Source organism: Bombina bombina, chromosome 2, assembly GCF_027579735.1.
Source record: "Bombina bombina isolate aBomBom1 chromosome 2, aBomBom1.pri, whole genome shotgun sequence".
Taxonomy (NCBI): Eukaryota; Metazoa; Chordata; class Amphibia; order Anura; family Bombinatoridae; genus Bombina; species Bombina bombina.
The window spans coordinates 953,724,614-953,751,599 of record NC_069500.1 but is presented as its reverse complement, the minus strand read 5'-3'; the positions used below and the strand labels follow the sequence as shown (position 1 = coordinate 953,751,599).

The 26,986-nt window shown below is 40.0% G+C and overlaps 1 protein-coding gene across 1 annotated transcript in view; it reads right to left on the bottom strand.

Annotated features, from left to right (window-relative positions):
* Positions 1 to 26,986, bottom strand: part of SMARCAD1 (SWI/SNF-related, matrix-associated actin-dependent regulator of chromatin, subfamily a, containing DEAD/H box 1) — a 496,186-nt gene that overhangs the window by 268,289 nt on the left and 200,911 nt on the right. Inside the window, exon 6 of the mRNA XM_053700170.1 lies at positions 11,636 to 11,730. Within this exon, the coding sequence (XP_053556145.1) occupies positions 11,636 to 11,730 (95 nt within the window). The remainder of the gene's footprint in view (positions 1 to 11,635; positions 11,731 to 26,986) is intronic.

Sequence of the window (26,986 nt, the reverse complement as noted above, 5' to 3'; positions counted from 1 at the left end):
TATAATTTATGATTTAATTTTCTATTCTGATTTTTTTCTTAGGCTAAGTTATAATCTAACACAGATCGGAGCTATCTATATACAGTTGTATATCCTAATACAATTATATTGTTAGTTGTGCTCTATTTCTGGCTCTGAATCTGTGGCAGGAAACCTATATCTTTAATAACATATATATCACTTAAAGGGCCACTGTAAGTAAATATTTTCTATGCCTGTTACTAACTAACTACCCCAAATACGCTTTTTATCAATAGCATTTCATTAACATATCACTACCGTATATCAGAAATCTTGTCTGCAAATTTAATTGTTTTCCAAACCCACTCCGTGGGTATCCTTTGCTCTGTACCAATCCGTTTACAATACCTAGGTTTCAAAATGGCGCTTTAAACACAAAGTTATTGGTTTAAGTATTTTGAACACACAGTGCTGAAAATAGTGGGCAGGATAACGTGACATCATCGGCGAATAAAAGATATAACTTTTAGAACGTTTTGAAACTTCGTTTTGGAGAAAATATAGGTCAGTAGGTTTTAATTAATGTTTATTAACTTTAATATGTTAGTTGTTTAGCATAAAAATTATAACAGAAAGTAATCATTTAATCTATGTAATTGGTTATAAAATATTGGTCTCTTGTTGACAATATACTTCGCCTTCCCCCATCCCTTATTGATTCTATGCATTCTTTGGACATTAAACTACTTTCTTGGAAAGTGTTGTTCCTTTTGGCCATCTCTTCTGCTAGAAGAGTTTCTGAATTATCTGCTTTCTTGTGTATTTCCTTTTCTGGTTTTTCATCAGGATAAGGCGGTTTTGCTGACTTCATTTAAACTTTTAACTAAGGTTGTGAATTCTAACAACATTAGAGATATTGTTGTCCCTTTCTTGTGTTCTAATCCTAAGAATTATTTGGAGAGATCCTTACATTCTTTGGATGTGGTAAGAGCTTTGAAATATTATGTTAAAACTACTAAAGATTTCAGGAAGACTTCTAGTCTATTTGTTATCTTTTCTGGTTCTAGGAAAGGTCAGAAGGCTTCTGCTGTTTCCTTGGCTTCGTGGTTAAAGCTTTTGATTTATCAAGCGTATTTGGAGTCGGGTCAAGCCCCGCCTCAGAGAATTACAGCTCATTCTACTAGATTAGTCTCTACGTCGTGGGCTTTTAAGAATGAAGCTTCAGTTGATCAGATTTGCAAAGCAACAACTTGGTCTTCTTTGCATACATTTACTAAATTCTACCGTTTTGATATATTTGCTTCTTAGGAAGCAGTTTTTGGTAGAAAAGTTCTTCAGACAGCTGTTTCAGTTTGATTCTTCTGCTTATGTTTTAAGTTTTTCTTTTCATTTATGAGAATAAACTTATATTTCGATTTGTGGATTTATTTTTTTCAGCAGAAAATGGCTGTTTTTATTTTATCCCTCCCTCTGTAGTGAATCTTGCGTGGAGTTCCACATCTTGGGTATTGCTATCCCATACGTCACTAGCTCTTGCGTTTTACATGAAAGAAAACATAATTTATGTAAGAATTTACCTGATAAATTCATTTCTTTCATATTGGCAAGATTCCATGAGGCCCACCCTTTTTTATGGTGGTTATGATTTTTTTGTATAAAGCACAATTATTTCCAAATTCCATTGTTGATGCTTTTTACTCCTTTCTTTTTTACCCCACTACTTGGCTATTCGTTAAACTGAATTGAGGGTGTGGTGAGGGGTGTATTTATAGGCATTTTGAGGTTTGGGAAACTTTGCCCCTCCTGGTAGGATTGTATATCCCATACGTCACTAGCTCATGGACTCTTGCCAATATGAAAGAAAATTATAAATTATGCTTACCTGATAAATTAATTTCTTCTATGGTACGACGAGTCCACAGATTCATCCTTTACTTGTGGGATATTATCCTCCTGCTAACAGGAAGTGGCAAAGAGCACCACAGCAGAGCTGTCTATATAGCTCCTCCCTTAGCTCCACCCCCCAGTCATTCGACTGAAGGTACAGGAAGAAAAAGGAAAAACTACAAGGTGCAGAGGTGACTGAAGTTTAAAATCAAAAAAATATAATCTGTTTTAAAATGATAGGGCGGGCCATGGACTCATCGTACCATAGAAGAAATGAATTTATCAGGTAAGCATAAATGTACTTTTCTTCTATAAGGTACAACGAGTCCACGGATTCATCCTTTACTTGAGGGATACAATACCAAAGCTACAGGACACGGATGAACGGGAGGGACAAGACAGATGGCTAAACAGAAGGAACCACTGCTTGAAGAACTTTTCTCCCAAAAATAGCCTCCGAAGAAGCAAAAGTATCAAATTTGTAAAATTTGGAAAAGGTATGAAGCGAGGACCAAGTCGCAGCCTTACAAATCTGTTCAACAGAAGCATCATTTTTAAAAGCCCATGTAGAAGCCACCGCTCTAGTAGAGTGAGCTGTAATTCTTTCAGGAGGCTGCTGTCCAGCAGTCTCGTATGCCAAACGGATGACGCTTTTCAGCCAAAAAGAAAGAGGTAGCCGTAGCTTTTTGACCTCTACGTTTTCCAGAATAGAAAACAAACAAAGAAGATGTTTGACTGAAGTTTTACTTGCAAGCAACCAAAGATTTCCAAGCACGAACCACGTCCAAGTTGTGCAACAGACGCTCCTTCTTAGAGGAAGGATTAGGACACAGAGAAGGAACAACAATTTCCTGATTGACATTCCTATTAGTAACAACCTTAGGAAGGAACCCAGGTTTGGTACGCAAAACCACCTTATCAGCATGGAAAACAAGATAAGGCGAGTCGCATTGCAATGCAGATAGTTCAGAAACTCTTCAAGCCGAAGAGATAGCAACTAAAAACAGAACTTTCCAAGATAGAAGCTTAATATCTATGGAATGCATAGGTTCAAACGGAACCCCTTGAAGAACTAAACTCAAACTCCATGGCGGAGCAACAGGTTTAAACACAAGCTTGATTCTAACTAAAGCCTGACAGAACGACTGAACGTCTGGAACATCTGCCAGACGCTTGTGCAGTAAAATTGATAAAGCAGATATCTGTCCCTTTAAGGAATTAGCTGATAGCCCCTTCTCCAATCCTTCTTGGAGAAAGGACAAAATCCTAGGAATCCTGATCTTACTCCACGAGTAGCCTTTGGATTTGCACCAATAAAGATATTTACGCCATATCTTATGATAAATTTTCCTAGTGACAGGCTTTCGAGCCTGAATCAAGGTACCTATGACCGACTCAGAGAAACCCCGCTTGGATAAAATCAAGCGTTCAATCTCCAAGCAGTCAGCCGCAGAGAAACTACATTTGGATGCTGGAAAGGACCTTGAATCAGAAGGTCCTGTCTCAGTGGCAGAGTCCATGGTGGAAGAGATGACATGTCCACCAGGTCTGCATACCAAGTCCTGCGTTGCCACGCAGGTGTCGATTTGGCCCAAAACATCTACAAGGGCCCTCAGGAGTTGGAGCTTGCTGCGAGAAAACAACTGCGCACCTGAGGCATGAAAATAGGCCCCGCCCATCTCACTCGATGTCTCTACAGCCTCAAAGAACCGCACCAGAGCGGTTTTAAACTAGCCATGTGGGTTCTGAGACCCAAAAATAAGCCAAGTGTACCCTCAATAAAGTTTGCCCAAAAAACGTTCACAGCACTCCCAGTTCATAAAAACATTTGCTCACAAACATTCAAAACTCAGTGTCAACCATTTTTTAACTAGCTCCGTATGCAAGCTTAGTAATGCCTTTCTATAGCTCTTAGGATTACTGCTTACCCTTACCCTCATGGGGATACTGTCAGCCTTTCTGAAATACACAGTCTCTTCAGAAAAAATGACTGAACATACCTCACTGCTATAAAGCATGAAAACGTTCCTCACACTGAAGTTTCTTGTACCCCTCAGCCTCTGTGGGAACAGCACTGGATCTTAGTTACAAATGCTAAGATCATCAGCCTCCAGGGAGAAGTCTTCATCCATCTGCTGCCTGAGAGTAAATAGTACACACCGGTACTATTTAAAACAAAAAAACTCTTGCTTGAAGAAATTAAAAACTAATATTTTATCACCTCTTTCACTTTACCCTTCCTAGTACTTAGAGTAGGCAAAGACAATGACTGGGGGGTGGAGCTAAGGGAGGAGCTATATAGACAGCTCTGCTGTGGTGCTCTTTGCCACTTCCTGTTAGCAGGAGGATAATATCCCACAAGTAAAGGATGAATCCGTGGACTTGTCATACCTTATAGAAGAAATGAATTTATCAGGTAAGTTCTTACATAAATTATGTTTTTTGGCAGTGATGGCATAAAATACTTAAGAATCGGAGAAGATTTGCATCCTGATTGCATTACACGTACCATGAAACACCCAGTTAGTGTTATGATCTGGGGTTGTATGACATCTAAAGGTGTGGGCAGAATTTGCGTGATTAATGGGAATATAAATGCCCAAAAATAAATAAATTAAATACTTGAGCCAAAACTGAAGCCTTCCGCACGTGATCTTTTCCAAGATAATGAAGCATTTATATTTCAACAGGATTCAGCTCCATGTCATGTTGCTGCTGTGTGCAAAAAGTGATTTCAAGATAATCATATTTCACTGCTGAAATGGCCTGGGAATAGCCTAGACCTTAACCCAATCGAAAATCTATGGAGCCGACTAATGAAACTGTTAGAAGCAACCCAGCAATAAAACCCAATTAATCGAAGCAATAATTTAATCTTGGTTTCACATTATAACAGCTGCAAAACTAAAAAAAAAAAACTTGGTTCACTCCATGGGAAGGCGTTGTAAGGCCGTAATTAACGCTAATGGTTACCCAAGTATTAACTGACAGTTGAGAATTTTTGTTTATATCATTTTTTCTGTGTTTCACTCTTTTTTATAACTGCTGCTCTAAGGAAAAATCCTTCATAAAAGTTAATGCATTACATTCTTGGTTAAATTATCTTTCCATATTACTCAAAAAAAAAAAAAAAAAAAAAGTGGTGTTATGAGCCATCAAACCTCAAAAAACATAATTTATGTAAGAACTTACCTGATAAATTCATTTCTTTCATATTAACAAGAGTCCATGAGCTAGTGACGTATGGGATATACATTCCTACCAGGAGGGGCAAAGTTTCCCAAACCTTAAAATGCCTATAAATACACCCCTCACCACACCCACAAATCAGTTTAACGAATAGCCAAGAAGTGGGGTGATAAGAAAAAAAGTGCGAAGCATATAAAATAAGGAATTGGAATAATTGTGCTTTATACAAAAAAATCATAACCACCACAAAAAAGGGTGGGCCTCATGGACTCTTGTTAATATGAAAGAAATGAATTTATCAGGTAAGTTCTTACATAAATTATGTTTTCTTTCATGTAATTAACAAGAGTCCATGAGCTAGTGACGTATGGGATAATGACTACCCAAGATGTGGATCTTTCCACACAAGAGTCACTAGAGAGGGAGGGATAAAATAAAGACAGCCAATTCCTGCTGAAAATAATCCACACCCAAAATAAAGTTTAACAAAAAACATAAGCAGAAGATTCAAACTGAAACCGCTGCCTGAAGAACTTTTCTACCAAAAACTGCTTCAGAAGAAGAAAATACATCAAAATGGTAGAATTTAGTAAAAGTATGCAAAGAGGACCAAGTTGCTGCTTTGCAGATCTGGTCAACCGAAGCTTCATTCCTAAACGCCCAGGAAGTAGATACTGACCTAGTAGAATGAGCTGTAATTCTCTGAGGCGGAATTTTACCCGACTCAACATAGGCAAGATGAATTAAAGATTTCAACCAAGATGCCAAAGAAATGGCAGAAGCTTTCTGGCCTTTCCTAGAACCGGAAAAGATAACAAATAGACTAGAAGTCTTACGGAAAGATTTCGTAGCTTCAACATAATATTTCAAAGCTCTAACAACATCCAAAGAATGCAATGATTTCTCCTTAGAATTCTTAGGATTAGGACATAATGAAGGAACCACAATTTCTCTACTAATGTTGTTGGAATTCACAACTTTAGGTAAAAATTCGAAAGAAGTTCGCAACACCGCCTTATCCTGATGAAAAATCAGAAAAGGAGACTCACACGAAAGAGCAGATAATTCAGAAACTCTTCTAGCAGAAGAGATGGCCAAAAGGAACAAAACTTTCCAAGAAAGTAATTTAATGTCCAATGAATGCATAGGTTCAAACGGAGGAGCTTGAAGAGCTCCCAGAACCAAATTCAAACTCCAAGGAGGAGAAATTGACTTAATGACAGGTTTTATACGAACCAAAGCTTGTACAAAACAATGAATATCAGGAAGAATAGCAATCTTTCTGTGAAAAAGAACAGAAAGAGCGGAGATTTGTCCTTTCAAAGAACTTGCGGACAAACCCTTATCTAAACCATCCTGAAGAAACTGTAAAATTCTTGGTATTCTAAAAGAATGCCAAGAAAAATGATGAGAAAGACACCAAGAAATATAAGTCTTCCAGACTCTATAATATATCTCTCGAGATACAGATTTACGAGCCTGTAACATAGTATTAATCACGGAGTCAGAGAAACCTCTATGACCAAGAATCAAGCGTTCAATCTCCATACCTTTAAATTTAAGGATTTCAGATCCGGATGGAAAAAAGGACCTTGTGACAGAAGGTCTGGTCTTAACGGAAGAGTCCATGGTTGGCAAGATGCCATCCGTACAAGATCCGCATACCAAAACCTGTGAGGCCATGCCGGAGCTATTAGCAGAACAAACGAGCATTCCCTCAGAATCTTGGAGATTACTTTTGGAAGAAGAACTAGAGGCGGAAAGATATAGGCAGGATGATACTTCCAAGGAAGTGATAATGCATCCACTGCCTCCGCCTGAGGATCCCGGGATCTGGACAGATACCTGGGAAGTTTCTTGTTTAGATGAGAGGCCATCAGATCTATCTCTGGGAGCCCCCACATTTGAACAATCTGAAGAAATACCTCTGGGTGAAGAGACCATTCGCCCGGATGCAATGTTTGGCGACTGAGATAATCCGCTTCCCAATTGTCTACACCTGGGATATGAACCGCAGAGATTAGACAGGAGCTGGATTCCGCCCAAACCAAAATTCGAGATACTTCTTTCATAGCCAGAGGACTGTGAGTCCCTCCTTGATGATTGATGTATGCCACAGTTGTGACATTGTCTGTCTGAAAACAAATGAACGATTCTCTCTTCAGAAGAGGCCAAAACTGAAGAGCTCTGAAAACTGCACGGAGTTCCAAGATATTGATCGGTAATCTCACCTCCTGAGATTCCCAAACTCCTTGTGCCGTCAGAGATCCCCACACAGCTCCCCAACCTGTGAGACTTGCATCTGTTGAAATTACAGTCCAGGTCGGAAGAACAAAAGAAGCCCCCTGAATTAAACGAAGGTGATCTGTCCACCACGTTAGAGAGTGCCGAACAATCGGTTTTAAAGATATTAATTGATATATCTTCGTGTAATCCCTGCACCATTGGTTCAGCATACAGAGCTGAAGTGGTCGCATGTGAAAACGAGCAAAGGGGATCGCGTCCGATGCAGCAGTCATAAGACCTAGAATTTCCATGCATAAGGCTACCGAAGGGAATGATTGAGACTGAAGGTTTCGACAGGCTGTAATCAATTTTAGACGTCTCTTGTCTGTTAAAGACAGAGTCATGGACACTGAATCTATCTGGAAACCCAGAAAGGTTACCCTTGTTTGAGGAATCAAAGAACTTTTTGGTAAATTGATCCTCCAACCATGATCTTGAAGAAACAACACAAGTCGATTCGTATGAGACTCTGCTAAATGTAAAGACTGAGCAAGTACCAAGATATCGTCCAAATAAGGAAATACCACAATACCCTGTTCTCTGATTACAGACAGAAGGGCACCGAGAATCTTTGTGAAAATTCTTGGAGCTGTAGCAAGGCCAAACGGTAGAGCCACAAATTGGTAATGCTTGTCTAGAAAAGAGAATCTCAGGAACTGATAATGATCTGGATGAATCGGAATATGCAGATATGCATCCTGTAAATCTATTGTGGACATATAATTCCCTTGCTGAACAAAAGGCAATATAGTCCTTACAGTTACCATCTTGAACGTTGGTATCCTTACATAACGATTCAATAATTTTAGATCCAGAACTGGTCTGAAGGAATTCTCCTTCTTTGGTACAATGAAGAGATTTGAATAAAACCCCATCCCCTGTTCCGGAACTGGAACTGGCATAATTACTCCAGCCAACTCTAGATCTGAAACACAATTCAGAAATGCTTGAGCTTTCACTGGATTTACTGGGACATGGGAAAGAAAAAATCTCTTTGCAGGAGGTCTCATCTTGAAACCAATTCTGTACCCTTCTGAAACAATGTTCTGAATCCAAAGATTGTGAACAGAATTGATCCAAATTTCTTTGAAAAAACGTAACCTGCCCCCTACCAGCTGAACTGGAATGAGGGCCGTACCTTCATGTGAACTTAGAAGCAGGCTTTGCCTTTCTAGCAGGCTTGGATTTATTCCAGACTGGAGATGGTTTCCAAACTGAAACTGCTCCTGAGGACGAAGGATCAGGCTTTTGTTCTTTGTTGAAACGAAAGGAACGAAAACGATTGTTAGCCCTGTTTTTACCTTTAGACTTTTTATCCTGTGGTAAAAAAGTTCCTTTCCCACCAGTAACAGTTGAAATAATAGAATCCAACTGAGAACCAAATAATTTGTTTCCCTGGAAAGAAATGGAAAGTAGAGTTGATTTAGAAGCCATATCAGCATTCCAGGTCTTAAGCCATAAAGCTCTTCTGGCTAAGATAGCCAGAGACATAAACCTAACATCAACTCTAATAATATCAAAAATGGCATCACAGATGAAATTATTAGCATGCTGGAGAAGAATAATAATATCATGAGAATCACGATTTGTTACTTGTTGCGCTAGAGTTTCCAACCAAAAAGTTGAAGCTGCAGCAACATCAGCCAATGATATAGCAGGTCTAAGAAGATTACCTGAACATAGATAAGCTTTTCTTAGAAAAGATTCAATTTTTCTATCTAAAGGATCCTGAAACGAGGTACCATCTGACGTAGGAATGGTAGTACGTTTAGCAAGGGTAGAAATAGCCCCATCAACTTTAGGGATTTTGTCCCAAAATTCTAACCTGTCAGGCGGAACAGGATATAATTGCTTAAAACGTTTAGAAGGAGTAAATGAATTACCCAATTTATCCCATTCCTTAGAAATTACTGCAGAAATAGCATTAGGAATAGGAAAGACTTCTGGAATAACCGCAGGAGCTTTAAAAACCTTATCCAAACGTATAGAATTAGTATCAAGAGGACTAGAATCCTCTATTTCTAAAGCAATTAGTACTTCTTTAAGTAAAGAGCGAATAAATTCCATCTTAAATAAATATGAAGATTTATCAGCATCAATCTCTGAGATAGAATCCTCTGAACCAGAAGAGTCCAAAGAATCAGAATGATGGTGTTCATTTAAAAATTCATCTGTAGAGAGAGAAGATTTAAAAGACTTTTTACGCTTACTAGAAGGAGAAATAACAGACAAAGCCTTCTTTATGGATTCAGAAACAAAATCTCTTATGTTATCAGGAACATTCTGCACCTTAGATGTTGAGGGAACTGCAACAGGCAATGGTACATCACTAAAGGAAATATCTGCTTTAACAAGTTTGTCATGACAATTATTACAAACAGCTGGAGGAATAGCTACCAAAAGTTTACAGCAGATACACTTAGCTTTGGTAGATCCAGCAGGCAGTGGTTTTCCTGTAGTATCTTCTGGCTCAGATGCAACGTGAGACATCTTGCAATATGTAAGAGAAAAAACAACATATAAAGCAAAATAGATCAAATTCCTTATAAGACAGTTTCAGGAATGGGAAAAAAATGCCAAACATCAAGCTTCTAGCAACCAGAAGCAAATGAAAAATGAGACTGAAATAATGTGGAGACAAAAGCGACGCCCATATTTTTTGGCGCCAAATAAGACGCCCACATTATTTGGCGCCTAAATGCTTTTGGCGCCAAAAATGACGCCACATCCGGAACGCCGACATTTTTGGCGCAAAATAACGTCAAAAATGACGCAACTTCCGGCGACACGTATGACGCCGGAAACGGAAAGGAATTTTTGCGCCAAAAAAGTCCGCGCCAAGAATGACGCAATAAAATGAAGCATTTTCAGCCCCCGCGAGCCTAACAGCCCACAGGGAAAAAAGTCAAATTTTTGAGGTAAGAAAAAATATGATAATTTAAAGCATAATCCCAAATATGAAACTGACTGTCTGGAAATAAGGAAAGTTGAACATTCTGAGTCAAGGCAAATAAATGTTTGAATACATATATTTAGAACTTTATAAATAAAGTGCCCAACCATAGCTTAGAGTGTCACAGAAAATAAGACTTACTTACCCCAGGACACTCATCTACATGTTTGTAGAAAGCCAAACCAGTACTGAAACGAGAATCAGTAGAGGAAATGGTAAATATAAGAGTATATCGTCGATCTGAAAAGGGAGGTAAGAGATGAATCTCTACGACCGATAACAGAGAACCTTATGAAATAGACCCCGTAGAAGGAGATCACTGCATTCAATAGGCAATACTCTCTTCACATCCCTCTGACATTCACTGCACGCTGAGAGGAAAACCGGGCTCCAACTTGCTGCGGAGCGCATATCAACGTAGAATCTAGCACAAACTTACTTCACCACCTCCCTTGGAGGCAAAGTTTGTAAAACTGATTTGTGGGTGTGGTGAGGGGTGTATTTATAGGCATTTTAAGGTTTGGGAAACTTTGCCCCTCCTGGTAGGAATGTATATCCCATACGTCACTAGCTCATGGACTCTTGTTAATTACATGAAAGAAATACACTTTTTCCAAAAGGTTTCCACAATTTTGGCCACTAGTTTAAATCGTGCAAGTTTAATTTTGACTTTCCTATCCATTTAAAATAAATCAAGACTCATCCTGATTAACAATTAAATTTTGACCTCCCAGGGAGAGAGTTCTTTTCAAGAATTTAGCTCATTAAAATAAATAAATAAAAACAATGGTGGCAAAAAGCTCAATAAGGAGCAGATTATTAAATCTAAGAAGTGAAGCTTTCTAGTATAAATTAACAGATCACACATTTCTCTCTAAACAAGCATGACAAAAACACACTGGAGCTTGGCAGGAATAGGATACATTCAAATTTAAAGAAACACAAGTCATATCAGCATCACATTGTCAGTTTATTTTGACATGTGAGCTTTAAAAACAATTAACAGCTTACTTAAAAACTTTAGCTTTTAGAATTAAATGGGTAAAACAGAATTACACAGATCAAAATGTTAAAAGCTGAAAATTATCCAAATAGAAAGGTCAACATGAAATGGGATTACTTGAATATTTGGTGCACATAAATTAAAACAATGTACAACTCTACAAAATTAATGCAGTACATAAAAGCAGACTGGAGAAAGAAAAAAAAGATCAAAATGCTTTCAAAAGTAAAAAAAAAAAAAAAGTATAGAATTTCCTGATGTAAAAGTTTTTTTTTTATTTTAGTTGAATGATAGACACTAACTAGTATGACATTCAAAGTCAACATGTTTCAATGCCTACACAAGGGCTGCTCTTAATAACTAATACATACTTTGTCAGATTTTGTTTTCTTGGCACTTTGTTCAAAGCAGCTTTTAGGAGAATCATCCAATTTCCTCTTGCGAGCTGAAGCTGTAAAGAATAAAATAAAGATTGTATCTAGGAAAGATTCTAAATAATGCCATATCAATTTTTCTTTCATAACTTACTCAACTACAATGTTTCATCAAGAATATAACTAACTAATGTTTAACAATCCCTGCATTAAAATATTTTTATCTACATCAGTCAAATTGTTGATTAGATGCCGTGGGTCTTTTTGATATATTAGACTTAAAAAAATGTAAGCTTCCAAAAAAAAAAAAAAAAAAAAAAAAAAAGATTTTTCAAGTTACACATATAAATTGATTCAACTAAGCAAATATTAAAATGGACAGTCTAGTCAAAATTAAACTTTTATGATTCAGATAGGGAATGCAATTTTTAACAACTTTCCAATTCCCTTTTAACATCAAATTTGCTTTGTTCTCTTGGTATTCTTTGTTGAAAGCTAAACCTAGGTAGGCTAATATGCCAATTTCTAAACCCTTGAAGAGCACCCCTTAATTCAATGCATTTGGTAGTTTTTCACAGCTAGAGGGCATTAGTTCATGTGTGCCATACAGATAATATTGTGACCCCGCCCGTTGAGTTACAAATGAGAGGGCACTGATTGGCTAAATGCTGTCAAAAGAACTGAAATAAGGGAGCAGTCTGCATAGACTTAGATACAAGGTAATCACAGAGGTAAAACGTATATTAATATAACCATGTTGATTATGCAAAACAGGGGAATGGTAATAAAGGGATTATCTATCTTTTTAAACAACAACAATTCTGTAGTACTGTCCCGTTAAGTAAGGTTCCCAATGTAAAAGTGCCAAGAAAACAAGGAACTGGAAGTCATTTTATTGTAAATTTAAATTAAAACACAGAAATGTTCTTATTGACTGTTCGGGAGGGAAAACTCACAGCTCTGTTGGTTGACAGGGGAAAACCTTTAGAAGTCCGACAAGAAAAAAGTAGGTTTATACAGTACACAGACCTATTTTTACAAACGCATACAATATATTTTAGTTTTTTTGTGAAATATTTTAAAGCCGCAAATATAGCCTTCATCTTCCAGCGAGCAGTAAAAAAAAATACCAGTCTCAGAGTCAACTTGAAATCACTCAATGTTACATATTACACAACACATTAAAACTGTAAAGTATGAACATTTGCAGTATTTCATTCTTCTTCTTCTATGAATAGGTTTTGTGTTAGTTACCATGAAAGTTAAGATTACTGCATTCTGTTAATATAACCACTTTACATTGTTAATAAACATAAGTAAGCATCAATGTGCTATTTAATCATTTATAACTGTTGAAAAAATATATATATATATTTTTATGGATAAGAAATTGTGATACTTTTTTTTATTATTTGCTGAACATAATTTTTTTGTTCACATGGCATATACATTTAAAAACATAAATTAAGCTTACCTGATAATTTTCTTTTCTGATGGAAAGGGTCCACAGCTGCATTCATTACTTTAGGGAAATAAGAACCTGGCCACCAGGAGGAGGCAAAAACACCCCAGCCAAAGGCTTAAATACTCCTCCCACTTCCCTCAACCCCCAGTCATTCAGCCGAGGAACAAGGAACAGTAGAAGAAATATCAGGGTGAAAGGTACCAGAAGAATAAAAAAAAAAAAAGGACGCCCCACATAATAATTATGGGTGGGGAGCTGTGGAATGTTTCCATCAGAAGAAAAGAAAATTATCAGGTAAGCTTAATTTATGTTTTTCTTCTTAAATGGAAAGAGTCCACAGCTGCATTCATTACTTTTGGAAAAACAATACCCAAGCTATTAGAGGACACTTAATGCCAAGACGGAAGGGTACAATAGGCGGCCCATTTTGAGGACACCAACCCTGAAACCACTGCCTAACAAAAAACCCTGCATCGTCAGAAGCAGAGAGAACTTAAAAGGAAAAGCCCCAAGGACACTGACCCACAGATAGTCCAGCAGCCTAGCTAGAGACCACAAATGGGATTCAACTGAGCCAACAGTCTTCTGGGATACACAGACGCCCAACAGTCGGTCCCCCACCACTCACCCCGAACTAATGAAGGGAACACCAGCCTGAACTCCCAATGGACAAGGCAAGGGAGAACTGAAGGAAAATCGGGAGTACACCATATCCAAAAAGGAAAACCCCCTAATAGTGAGCCCAGCTCGCAAGACCCAAATAGGTCCTGACAGATAAGGGAAGGCTACGCCTATATCCAGCAAAAATCAGAGGTATAAGACCGACACAGGAACAGAGGAACTGTACTCTCAAACCTCATGCAAGCACTGAAAGAGAACTAAAGACTGAGTCCTCACATTGTCCGAACTTAAAATACAAAGTATTCTATCACAAAAAAACGTGTAACGACCCAGACGAAACCCTGAGTCAAGTACACGCAGAAAGCATCAGGATGACTCAGAAGAATACTGCTAAGAAGCAGAAGCAGCCAGCAAGACAGACTGCAAAACATAAACCCCCAGACAGAGGGCACACTCTAGGCAATCCAGCCACCAGACCTACACACAGGTCTCCAAAAGGGGATACACAGAACCTCAAACGAGGCCTCCCAAGAAGAGAGATTACACCCAGAACCCAAAAGGTAGTGTAAACCTGGACCTTATGCTTGTAAGCCTAGGAAGCTAACGCTATGCACACCTAGGTCCTGAAAAAGACAACATCTCTTAGAACCCACTTCCAGCTGTGCCAGACCAAGCATCGGCAGGACTAAAACAGGGGGACAGACCCCAAAACCAGCTCAAAAACGAGCCGAAGAATGGCCACCGCCAACCAACCAAGCACGGGTACAACCTGACTCCAAGAACAGACGACAAGGACGTAGACCCAAGGATCTAACAAAAAGGCCCAACATAGTCTTGACACTGAGCCAGCAAGACTCCAGATGGAACATAATAACCCAGAGAAAACACCTCTCTCAGAAGGTTAACCCACAATTCCAACTTCCTGAAACCAGGAGAAGTGCTAAGAAAGGGACCACATCTCCAGAAGGAATATAAGCCCTCATCCTAAAAAAAGGGATAGGGCCAAAAAGCAGCACCTGTCTGCAGGCCACGAAGCCCCAGGCTAAAGGGAAAATCAATCCCCAACACAGATGCACCTTGGAAGTGATCCCCCTAAGACTAGCTCGCTAACACATATTCCATGCGCAATAGCCGCAGCAGAGACACTGCAAACCCATTCATCTGCAGAGCAGTGAATCCAAGGGTTACTACAGCAAGCTGACCCAGGGAATCCGACCATAAGGCACATAACAGCCCAATGAGCAACAGTCACTCAGAAAACCTGGCCAACCCTCACCAGGTCAAGAAGTCAGAGTAAGGACATAGCCCAAGTTCCCAGGAACTGGGGAACCCCAAACCAGCCCTTAACCTAAAAGTCCGGTAACAACCCACAACGGGATCCACAAGGGAAAACGCTAACCCGGATAATGAAAAGAACTCGCAAGTCCCGACCTAAAGAGTTCAAAGCTCCAAAAGAGTTAAGGTGGGAAAAGTCGTACAACGATCCTAGGCCCCTAGATTCACAAACCGCCTCAGGACAACAAGGCAAGGAAATACCGCAAGGCCAAAACCCCTCGAGCAAGGTTGGTCTCCACATCGCCTCCATACAAACAGAGGATCAAAGGGGAGAAAAAGGCACAAAGCATCCCCAGTTCCAGGAAGAACCCAAGCAAAGCCCAAGGAGACGAAGCCCAGAGTCCCTAACAAGGACAACCATCTCCCAGAGGGGAACCCAGGTCCCGAAAAGGAGACCTAACCCACACGGAGACAACGGAGGAAGACCCAAAAGGTCTCCTAAAACAGCTAGACAGTACACAGTCAATGTGCAATAGCTTCAGCTGGTTACATACTGAAACCATGCACTGCAAGGCAGCTGTCAAACTACTAGCTGCTGAGGACCAAAGTTCACAAAGGACAAGTCCCAAGCCTTAAAAACGGCCAACCGCTCAAGATGGCAGAAAGAGGGCGCTAAGCCCCACAACCCTCCACTACGTGGGGAAGGGAACTCTAGGGTCCGATAACACCAGACCAAGAAAGAGTGATGAAGCGAAAACACCACTGACCCAGTCATCCAGATTGAAGGCTATAAGGATTGAGACAATCCTTCCCGCCTCATGGACCCACAGGTCCTCTAGAACAGTGATTTTTAATCTTTTTGCTGTGGCACACTTTTTTACATTAAAAAATCATGTGGCACACCACCATCCCAAAATTTTTTTAAAAAAAACTCACACATTGAAGCCTAATACAGTATGTGTGTGTGTGTGTGTATATATATATATATATATATATATATATATATATATATATATATATATATATATATATATATATATATAACATAATTTATGTAAGAACTTACCTGATAAATTAATTTCTTTCATATTGGCAAGAGTCCATGAGCTGGTAACTTATGGGATATACATTCCTACCAGGAGGGGCAAAGTTTCCCAAACCTCAAAATGCCTATAAATAAACCCCCCACCACACCCACAATTCAGTTTAACGAATAGACAAGAAGTGGGGTGATAAGAAAGGAGCGAAAGCATCAACAAGGAATTGGAATAATTGTGCTTTATACAAAAAAATCATAACCACCACAAAAAGGGTGGGCCTCATGGACTCTTGCCAATATGAAAGAAATTAATTTATCAGGTAAGTTCTTACATAAATTATGTTTTCTTTCATGTAATTGGCAAGAGTCCATGAGCTAGCAAATACCCAAGATGTGGAACTCCATGCAAGAGTCACTAGAGAGGGAAGGATAAAAATAAAGACAGCCAATTCCGCTGAAAAAATAATCCAAAACCCAAATCAAAAAGTTTTAATCTTATAAAGAAAAAAACTAAAATTATAAGCAGAAGAATCAAACTGAAACAGCTGCCTGAAGAACTTTTCTACCAAAAACTGCTTCTGAAGAAGAAAAAACATCAAAATGGTAGAATTTAGTAAAAGTATGCAAAGAAGACCAAGTTGCTGCTTTGCAAATTTGATCAACAGAAGCTTCATTATTAAAAGCCCAGGAAGTAGAAACTGACCTAGTAGAATGAGCCGTAATCCTCTGAGGCGGGGATTTTCCCGACTCCACATAAGCATGATGAATCAAAAGCTTTAACCAAGAAGTCAAAGAAATAGCAGAAGCTTTCTGACCTTTCCTAGGACCAGAAAAGATAACAAATCGACTAAAAGTCTTTCTGAAATCTTTAGTAGCTTCAACATAATATTTCAAAGCTCTTACCACATCCAAAGAATGTAAGGATCTTTCCAAAGAATTCTTAGGATTAGGACACACCGAAGGGACAACAATTTCTCTACTAATGTTGTTGGAATTCACAACCTTAGGTAAAAATGTAAATGAAGTCCGCAAGACCGCCTTATCCTGATGAAAAATCAGAAAAGGAGACTCACAAGAAAGAGCAGATAATTCTGAAACTCTTCTAGCAGAAGAGATAGCCAAAAGAAACCATACTTTCCAAGAAAGTAACTTAATATCCAAAGAATGCATAGGCTCAAACGGAGGAGCCTGTAAAGCTCTCAAAACCAAATTAAGACTCCAAGGAGGAGATATTGACTTAATGACAGGCTTGATACGAACCAAAGCCTGTACAAAACAACGAATGTCAGGAAGATTAGCAATTTTTCTGTGAAACAGAACAGAAAAAGCAGAGATTTGTCCTTTCAAGGAACTTGCAGACAAACCCTTATCCAAACCATCCTGAAGAAACTGTAAGATTCTAGGAATTCTAAAAGAATGCCAAAAGAACTTATGAGTGGAACACCATGAAATGTAAGTCTTCCAAACTCTGTAATAAATCTTTCTAGACACAGATTTACGAGCCTGCAACATAGTATTGATCACTGAGTCAGAGAAAAATCTATGACTAAGCGTTCAATCTCCATACCTTCAAATTTAATGATTTGAGATCCTGATGGAAAAACGGACCTTGAGATAGAAGGTCTGACCGTAACGGAAGTGGCCAAGGTTGGCAACTGGACATCCGAACAAGATCCGCATACGAAAACCTGTGTGGCTATGCTGGAGCCACTAGCAGTACAATCTAACGTTCCATTATGATTTTGGAAATCACTCTTGGAAGAAGAACTAGAGGCGGAAAGATATAAGCAGGTTGATAATTCCAAGGAAGTGACAATGCATCCACTGCTTCCGCCTGAGGATCCCTGGATCTGGACAGATACCTGGGAAGTTTCCTGTTTAGATGAGAAGCCATCAGATCTATTTCTGGAAGCCCCCATATCTGAACAATCTGAAGAAACACATCTGGGTGAAGAGACCATTCTCCCGGATGTAAAGTCTGGCGACTGAGATAATCCGCTTCCCAATTGTCTATACCTGGGATATGAACCGCAGAGATTAGACAGGAGCTGGATTCCACCCATGCAAGTATCCGAGATACTTCTTCCATAGCTTGAGGACTGTGAGTCCCGCATTGATGATTGACATACGCCACGGTTGTGACATTGTATGTCTGAAAACAAACTATTCTCTCTTCAGAAGAGGCCAGAACTGAAGAGCTCTGAAAATCGCACAGAGTTCCAAAATATTGATTGGTAATCTCGCCTCTTGAGATATCCAAACCCCCTGCGCTGTCAGAGATGCCCAGACAGCTCCCCAACCTGAAAGACTCGCATCTGTTGAAATTACAGTCCAGGTTGGACGAAGAAAAAAGGCCCCTTGAACTAAACGGTGGTGATTTAACCATCAAGTCAGAGATAGTCGAGTATTGGGATTTAAGGATATCAATTGTGATATCTTTGTATAATCCCTGCACCAAAGGTTCAGCATACAAAACTGAAGAGGTCTCATGTGAAATCGAGCAAAGGGTATCGCGTCCGATGCTGCAGTCATGAGACCTAAAACTTACATGCACATAGCGACTGAAGGGAACGATTGAGACTGAAGGTTCCGACAAGCTGAAACCAATTTCAGACGTCTTGTCTGTTAGAGACAAAGTCATGGATACTGAATCTATTTGGAATCCTAAAAGGGTTACCCTTGTCTTAGGAATCAAGGAACATTTTGGTAAATTAATCCTCCAACCATGTTCTTGAAGAAACAACACAAGTTGATTCGTGTGAGATTCTGCAGAATGTAAAGACTGAGCAAGTACCAAGATATCGTCCAAATAAGGAAACACCGCAATACCCCGCTCTCTGATTACAGAGAGAAGGGCACCGAGAACCTTTGAGAAGATACTTGGAGCTGTTGCTAGGCCAAAAGAAAGAGCAACAAATTGGTAATGCTTGTCTAGAAAACATAATTTATGCTTACCTGATAAATGTATTTCTCTTGTAGTGTATTCAGTCCACGGATTATCCATTACTTATGGGATATATTCCCTTCCCAACAGGAAGTTGCAAGAGGATCACTCAAGCAGAGCTGCTATATAGCTCCTCATCTCACATGTCTTATCCAGTCATTCGACCGAAACAAGACAAGAAAGGAGAAACCATAGAGAGCAGTGGTGACTGGAGTTTTAATTAAAATTTAGATCTGCCTTAAAAAAGACAGGGCGGGCCGTGGACTGAATACGCTACAAGAGAAATAAATTTATCAGGTAAGCATAAATTATGTTTTCTCTTGTTAAGTGTATTCAGTCCACGGATCATCCATTACTTATGGGATACCAATACCAAAGCTAAAGTACACCGATGATGGGAGGGACAAGGCAGGAACTTAAACGGAAGGAACCACTGCCTGTAGAACCTTTCTCCCAAAAACAGCCTCCAAAGAAGCAAAAGTGTCAAATTTGTAAAATTTTGAAAAAGTGTGAAGCGAAGACCAAGTTGCAGCCTTGCAAATCTGTTCAACAGAGGCCTCATTCTTAAAGGCCCAGGAGGAAGCCACAGCTCTAGTGGAATGAGCTGTAATTCTTTCAGGGGGCTGCTGTCCAGCAGTCTCATAGGCTAAACGTATTATGCTACGAAGCCAAAAGGAGAGAGAGGTTGCCGAAGCTTTTTGACCTCTCCTCTGTCCAGAGTACACGACAAACAGGGAAGAAGTTTGACGAAAATCTTTAGTTGCCTGTAAATAGAACTTCAGGGCACGGACTACGTCCAGATTATGCAAAAGTCGTTCCTTCTTTGAAGAAGGATTAGGACATAATGATGGAACAACAATCTCCTGATTGATATTCCTGTTAGAAACTACCTTAGGTAAAAACCCAGGTTTAGTACGCAGAACTACCTTGTCTGAATGGAAAATCAGATAAGGAGAATCACAATGTAAGGCAGATAACTCAGAGACTCTTCGAGCCGAGGAAATAGCCATCAAAAACAGAACTTTCCAAGATAAAAGCTTAATATCAATGAAATGAAGGGGTTCAAACGGAACCCCTTGAAGAACTTTAAGAACCAAGTTTAAGCTCCACGGAGGAGAAACAGTCTTAAACACAGGCTTAATCCTAGCCAAAGCCTGACAAAAAGCCTGGACGTCTGGAACGTCTGCCAGACGTTTGTGTAAGAGAATAGACAGAGCAGAAATCTGTCCCTTTAACGAACTAGCAGATAAGCCCTTTTCTAAACACTCTTGTAGAAAAGACAATATCCTAGGAATCCTAAACTTACTCCATGAGTAACTCTTGGATTCGCACCAATATAAATATTTACGCCATATCTTATGGTAAATTTTTCTGGTAACAGGCTTCCGTGCCTGTATTAAGGTATCAATAACTGACTCCGTGAAGCCACGCTTTGATAGGATCAAGCGTTCAATCTCCATGCAGTCAGCCTCAGAGAAATTAGATTTGGATGGTTGAAAGGACCTTGTATTAGAAGGTCCTGCCTCAGAGGCAGAGACCATGGTGGACAGGACGACATGCCCACTAGGTCTGCATACCAGGTCCTGCGTGGCCACGCAGGCGCCATCAGAATCACTGATGTTCTCTCCTGTTTTATCTTGGCAATCAGTCGAGGTAGCAGCGGAAATGGTGGAAACACATAAGCCATGTTGAAAACCCAAGGGGCTGCCAGAGCATCTATCAGCGCCGCTCCCGGGTCCCTGGACCTGGATCCGTAACAAGGAAGCTTGGCGTTCTGGCGAGACGCCATGAGATCCAGTTCTGGTTTGCCCCAACGATGAATCAGTTGAGCGAAGACCTCCGGATGAAGTTCCCACTCCCCCGGATGAAAAGTCTGGCGACTTAGAAAGTCCACCTCCCAGTTCTCCACGCCTGGGATGTAGATCGCTGACAGGTGGCAAGAGTGAGACTCTGCCCAGCGAATTATCTTTGAGACTTCTAACATCGCTAGGGAACTCCTGGTTCCCCCTTGATGGTTGATGTAAGCCACAGTCGTGATGTTGGCCGACTGAAATCTGATGAACCTCAGTGTTGCTAACTGAGGCCAAGCTAGAAGAGCATTGAATATAGCTCCTAACTCCAGAATATTTATTGGGAGGAGTTTCTCCTCCTGAGTCCATAATCCCTGAGCCTTCAGGGAGTTCCAGACTGCGCCCCAACCTAGAAGGCTGGCATCTGTTACAATCGTTCAATCTGGCCTGCGAAAGGTCATCCCCTTGGACAGATGGACCCGAGAAAGCCACCAGAGAAGAGAATCTCTGGTCTCTTGATCCAGATTTAGTAGAGGGGACAAATCTGAGTAATCCCCATTCCACTGACTTAGCATGCATAATTGCAGTGGTCTGAGATGCAGGCGCGCAAATGGTACTATGTCCATTGCCGCTACCATTAAGCCGATTACTTCCATGCACTGAGCTACTGACGGGCGTGGAATGGAATGAAGGACACGGCAAGCATTCAGAAGCTTTGATAACCTGGACTCTGTCAGGTAAATCTTCATCTCTATAGAATCTAGAAGAGTCCCCAGGAAGGGAACTCTTGAGAGTGGTAATAGAGAACTCTTTTCCACGTTCACCTTCCACCCATGCGACCTCAGAAATGCCAGAACTATCTCTATATGAGACTTGGCAATTTGAAAACTTGACGCTTTTATCAGAATGTCGTCTAGGTACGGAGCCACCGCTATGCCTCGCGGTCTTAGCACCGCCAGAAATGAGCCCAGAACCTTTGTAAAAATTCTCGGGGCCGTAGCTAACCCGAAGGGAAGAGCTACAAACTGGTAATGCCTGTCTAGAAAGGCAAATCTTAGGTACCGATAATGATCTTTGTGAATCGGTATATGAAAGTAGGCATCCTTTAAGTCTACTGTGGTCATGTATTGACCCTCTTGGATCATGGGTAGGATGGTTCGAATAGTTTCCATTTTGAATGATTGAACTCTTAGGAATTTGTTTAAGATTTTTAGGTCCAAGATTGGTCTGAAGGTTCCCTCTTTCTTGGGAACCACAAACAGATTTGAGTAAAAACCTTGCCCTTGTTCCGTCCGCAGAACTGGGTGGATCACCCCCATTACTAAGAGGTCTTGTACACAGTGTAGAAATGCCTCTTTATTTGGTTTGCTGATAACCTTGAAAGATGAAATCTCCCTTGTGGAGGAGAAGCTTTGAAGTCCAGAAGATATCCCTAAGATATGATCTCCAACGCCCAGGGATCCTGGACATCTCTTGCCCAAGCCTGGGCGAAGAGAGAAAGTCTGCCCCCCACTAGATCCGTTTCCGGATAGGGGGCCCTCTCTTCATGCTGTCTTAGGGGCAGAAGTAGGTTTTCTGGCCTGCTTGCCCTTGTTCCAGGACTGGTTAGCTTTCCAGCCCTGTCTGTAACGAGCAACAGTTCCTTCCTGTTTTGGAGCGGAGGAAGTTGATGCTGCTCCTGCCTTGAAGTTATGAAAGGCACGAAAATTAGACTGTTTGGCCTTTGATTTGGCCCTGTCCTGAGGAAGAGTATGACCCTTACCTCCAGTAATGTCAGCAATAATTTCTTTCAAGCCGGGCCCGAATAAGGTCTGCCCTTTGAAAGGAATATTAAGCAATTTAGATGTCACGTCAGCTGACCAGGATTTAAGCCATAGCGCTCTGCGCGCCTGGATGGCGAATCCAGAGTTCTTAGCCGTTAGTTTGGTTAAATGTACAACGGCATCAGAAACAAATGCATTAGCTAGCTTAAGTGCTTTAAGCTTGTCCATAATCTCATCCAATGGAGCTGTGCGAATGGCCTCTTCCAGAGACTCAAACCAGAATGCCGCAGCAGTAGTGACAGGCGCAATGCATGCAAGGGGCTGTAAGATAAAACCTTGTTGAACAAACATTTTCTTAAGGTAACCTAATTTTTTATCCATTGGATCCGAAAAAGCACAACTATCCTCCACCGGGATAGTTTTACGTTTAGCTAAAGTAGAAACTGCTCCCTCCACCTTAGGGACCGTCTGCCAGAAGTCTCGTGTGGTGGCGTCTATTGGAAACATTTTCCTAAATATCGGAGGAGGGGAAAAGGGCACACCGGGTCTATCCCACTCCTTGCTAATAATCTCTGTAAGCCTTTTAGGTATAGGAAAAACGTCAGTACACACCGGTACCGCATAGTATCTATCCAGCCTACATAATTTCTCTGGAATTGCAACCGTGTTACAATCATTCAGAGCCGCTAATACCTCCCCTAGCAATACACGGAGGTTCTCAAGCTTAAATTTAAAATTAGAAATCTCTGAATCCGGTCTCCCTGGATCAGATCCGTCACCCACAGAATGAAGCTCTCCGTCCTCATGTTCTGCAAATTGTGTCGCAGTATCGGACATGGCTCTCACATCATCAGCGCGCTCTGTCCTTAACCCAGAGCTATCGCGCTTGCCTCTTAATTCTGGCAATTTAGATAATACCTCTGTCATAACAGTAGCCATGTCTTGCAAAGTGATTTGTATGGGCCTCTCTGATGTACTTGGCGCCACAATATCACGCGCCTCCTGAGCGGGAGGCGAAGGTACTGACACGTGAGGAGAGTTAGTCAGCATAACTTCCCCCTCGTTGTCTGGTGATAATTTCTTTACAGATAAAGACTGACTTTTATTCAAAGTGACATCAATACACTTAGTACACATATTTCTATGGGGCTCCACATTGGCCTTCAAACATAGTGAACAAACAGATTCATCTGTGTCAGACATGTTTAAACAGACTAGCAATGAGACTAGCAAGCTTGGAAAATCCTTTCAAATAAGTTTACAAGCAATATAAAAAAACGCTACTGCGCCTTTAAGAAGCACAAAAAAACTGTCACAGTTGAAATAACAATGAACCAAATCAGTTATAGCAACCAAATTTTCACAGTAAATGTATTAAGTTAGCAAAGTATTGCACCCACTAGCAAATGGATGATTAACCCCTTAATACCCAAAACGGATAATCAATTTAACAATTAACGTTTTTATCACAGTCAAACACACTGTCACAGGTCTGCTGTGACTGATTACCTCCCTCAAAATGAATTTTGAAGACCCCTGAGCTCTCTAGAGACGTCCTGGATCAAGGAGGAAGAAGCAGGAAGACTAACTGAATTTTTACTGCGCAAAAAAGCGCTAAAATAGACCCCTCCCACTCATATTACAACAGTGGGAAACCTCAGTTAACCGTTTCTATGCAGAAATATACGTCAGCCATGTGGAAAAAATCATGCCCCAAAAGATTTATCACCAAAGTACCTCACAAAAACGAATAACATGCCAGTAAACGTTTTAAACATACATTTTAAAAGTTATGTAGTGTTATTAACAAGCCTGCTACCAGTTGCTTCTACTGCAGTTAAGGCTCATACATTACTTCAGTATTAACAGTATTTTCTTAGTCAAATTCCATTCCTTAGAAAATTACTTACTGCACATACATTCATCAGCCTGATACCAGTCGCTACTACTGGATTTAAGGCTGTACTTACATTACATCGGTATCAGCAGTATTTTCTTAGTCAATTCCATTCCTTTGAAAAATATTTTACTGCACATACCTCATCTGCAGGGGACCCCGCATGCTATTCCCTTTCTGAAGTTACCCCACTCCTCAGAATGTGCGAGAACAGCCAATGGATCTTAGTTACTTCTGCTAAGATCATAGAAAACGCAGGCAGATTCTTCTTCTAAATACTGCCTGAGAGAAAAACAGCACACTCCAGTGCCATTTAAAATAAACTTTTGATTGAAGAAATAATTAAGTATAAAAACTCCACACTCCTCTCACACCTTCCTACTATGTTGAGAGTTGCAAGAGAATGACTGGATATGACATGTGAGGGGAGGAGCTATATAGCAGCTCTGCTTGGGTGATCCTCTTGCAACTTCCTGTTGGGAAGGGAATATATCCCATAAGTAATGGATGATCCGTGGACTGAATACACTTAACAAGAGAAAAGAGAATCTCAGGAACTGATAGTGATCTGGATGAATTGGAATATGAAGATAAGCATCCTGTAAGTATATTGTGGACATATAATGCCCTTGCAGAACAAAAGGCAGAATAGTCCTTATAGTCACCATTTTGAATGTTGGTATTCTTACATAACGATTCAAAATTTTTAGATCTGGAAGAATTCTCTCTCTTTGGTACAATGAACAGATTTTAATAAAACCCCAGACCCCGATCCAGATATGGAACTGGCACAATTACCCCAGATGACTCCAGGTCTGAAACACATTTCTGGAAAGCCTGAGCCTTTACTGGGTTCACTGAAATGCATGAGAGAAAGAACCTTCTCACAGGCGGTTTAACCTTGAAACCTATTCTGTACCCTTGAGAAACAATGTTCTGAATCCAATGATTTTGCATTGAATTGATCCAAATATCTTTGAAAAATTGTAGTCTGCACCCTACCAGCTGTTCTGGAATGAGAGCCGCACCTTCATGCGGACTTGGGGGCTGGTTTTGATTTTCTAAAAGGCTTGGATTTATTCCAGATTGGAGAAGGCTTCCAATTGGAAGCCGTTCCTTTAGGGGAAGGGTCATGCTTCTGTTCCTTATTCTGACGAAAGGAACGAAAACAGCTAGCAGTCCTAAATTTACCCTTAGATTTTTTATCCTGAGGCAAAAAAGCTCCCTTCCCCCCAGTGACAGTTGAAATTATAGAATCCAACTGAGAACCAAATAATTTATTACCTTGGAAAGAGAGAGATAGCAACGTTGACTTAGAAGTCATATCTGCATTCCAAGATTTAAGCCATAAAGCTCTTCTAGCTAAAATAGCTAAAGACATACACCTGACATCAATTCTAATGATATCAAAAATGGCATCACAAATGAATTTATTAGCATGTTGAAGAAGCTTAACAATGCTATACACATTATGATCTGGTACTTGTTGCGCTAAAGCTTCCAACCAAAATGTTGAAGCCGCAGCAACATCAGCCAAAGAAATAGCAGGCCTAAGAAGATGACATGAACATAAATAAGCCTTCCTTAGAAAAGATTCAAGCTTCCCATCTAAAGGATCTTTAAAAGAAGTACTATCTGCCGTAGGAATAGTAGTACGCTTAGCAAGAGTCGAGATAGCCCCATCAACTTTGGGGATTTTTTCCCAAAACTCCAATCTATCAGTCGGCAAAGGGTACAGTCTCTTAAACCTTAAAGAAGGAGTAAATGAAGTACCCAAACTATTCCATTCCCTAGAAAATACATCTGAAATAGCTTCAGGAACTGGAAAAACCTCTGGAATAACTACATGAGGTTTAAAACCGAATTTAAACGTTTACTGGTTTTAATATCAAGAGGACTAGACTCCTCCATATCTAATGCAATCAACACCTCTTTTAGTAAAGAACGAATAAACTCCATCTTAAATAAATATGAAGATTTGTCAGTGTCAGTATCTGAGGCAGAATCTTCTGAACCAGATAGATCCTCATCAGAGATAGATAAATCAGAATGCTGGCGGTCATTTAAAAATTCATCTAATTTATGAGAAGTTTTAGAAGGTGGTATAACAGACAGGGCCTTCTGAATAGAATTAGAAACAAATTCTCTTACATTAACAGGAATATCCTGAACATTAGATGTTGAAGGAACAACAACAGGTAATGGACTACTACTAATGGAAATATTGTCTGCTTTTGAAAGTTTATCATGACAACTAACACAAACTACAGTTACCACAAGTTTACAACAAATGCACTTAGCTTTGGTAGAACCGACATCAGGCAGCAGCATTCCAGAAGTAGATTCTGATACAGGGTCAGATTGAGACATCTTGCAATATGTAATAGAAAAAACAACATATAAACAAAATTATCAAATTCCTTAAATGACAGTTTCAGGAATGGGAAAAAATGCAAACAGAATAAGCCTCTGGAAACCAGAAGCAAAAGGAAACAAAGACTTAAATAATGTCAAAAAAACTGGCGCCAAGTATGACGCC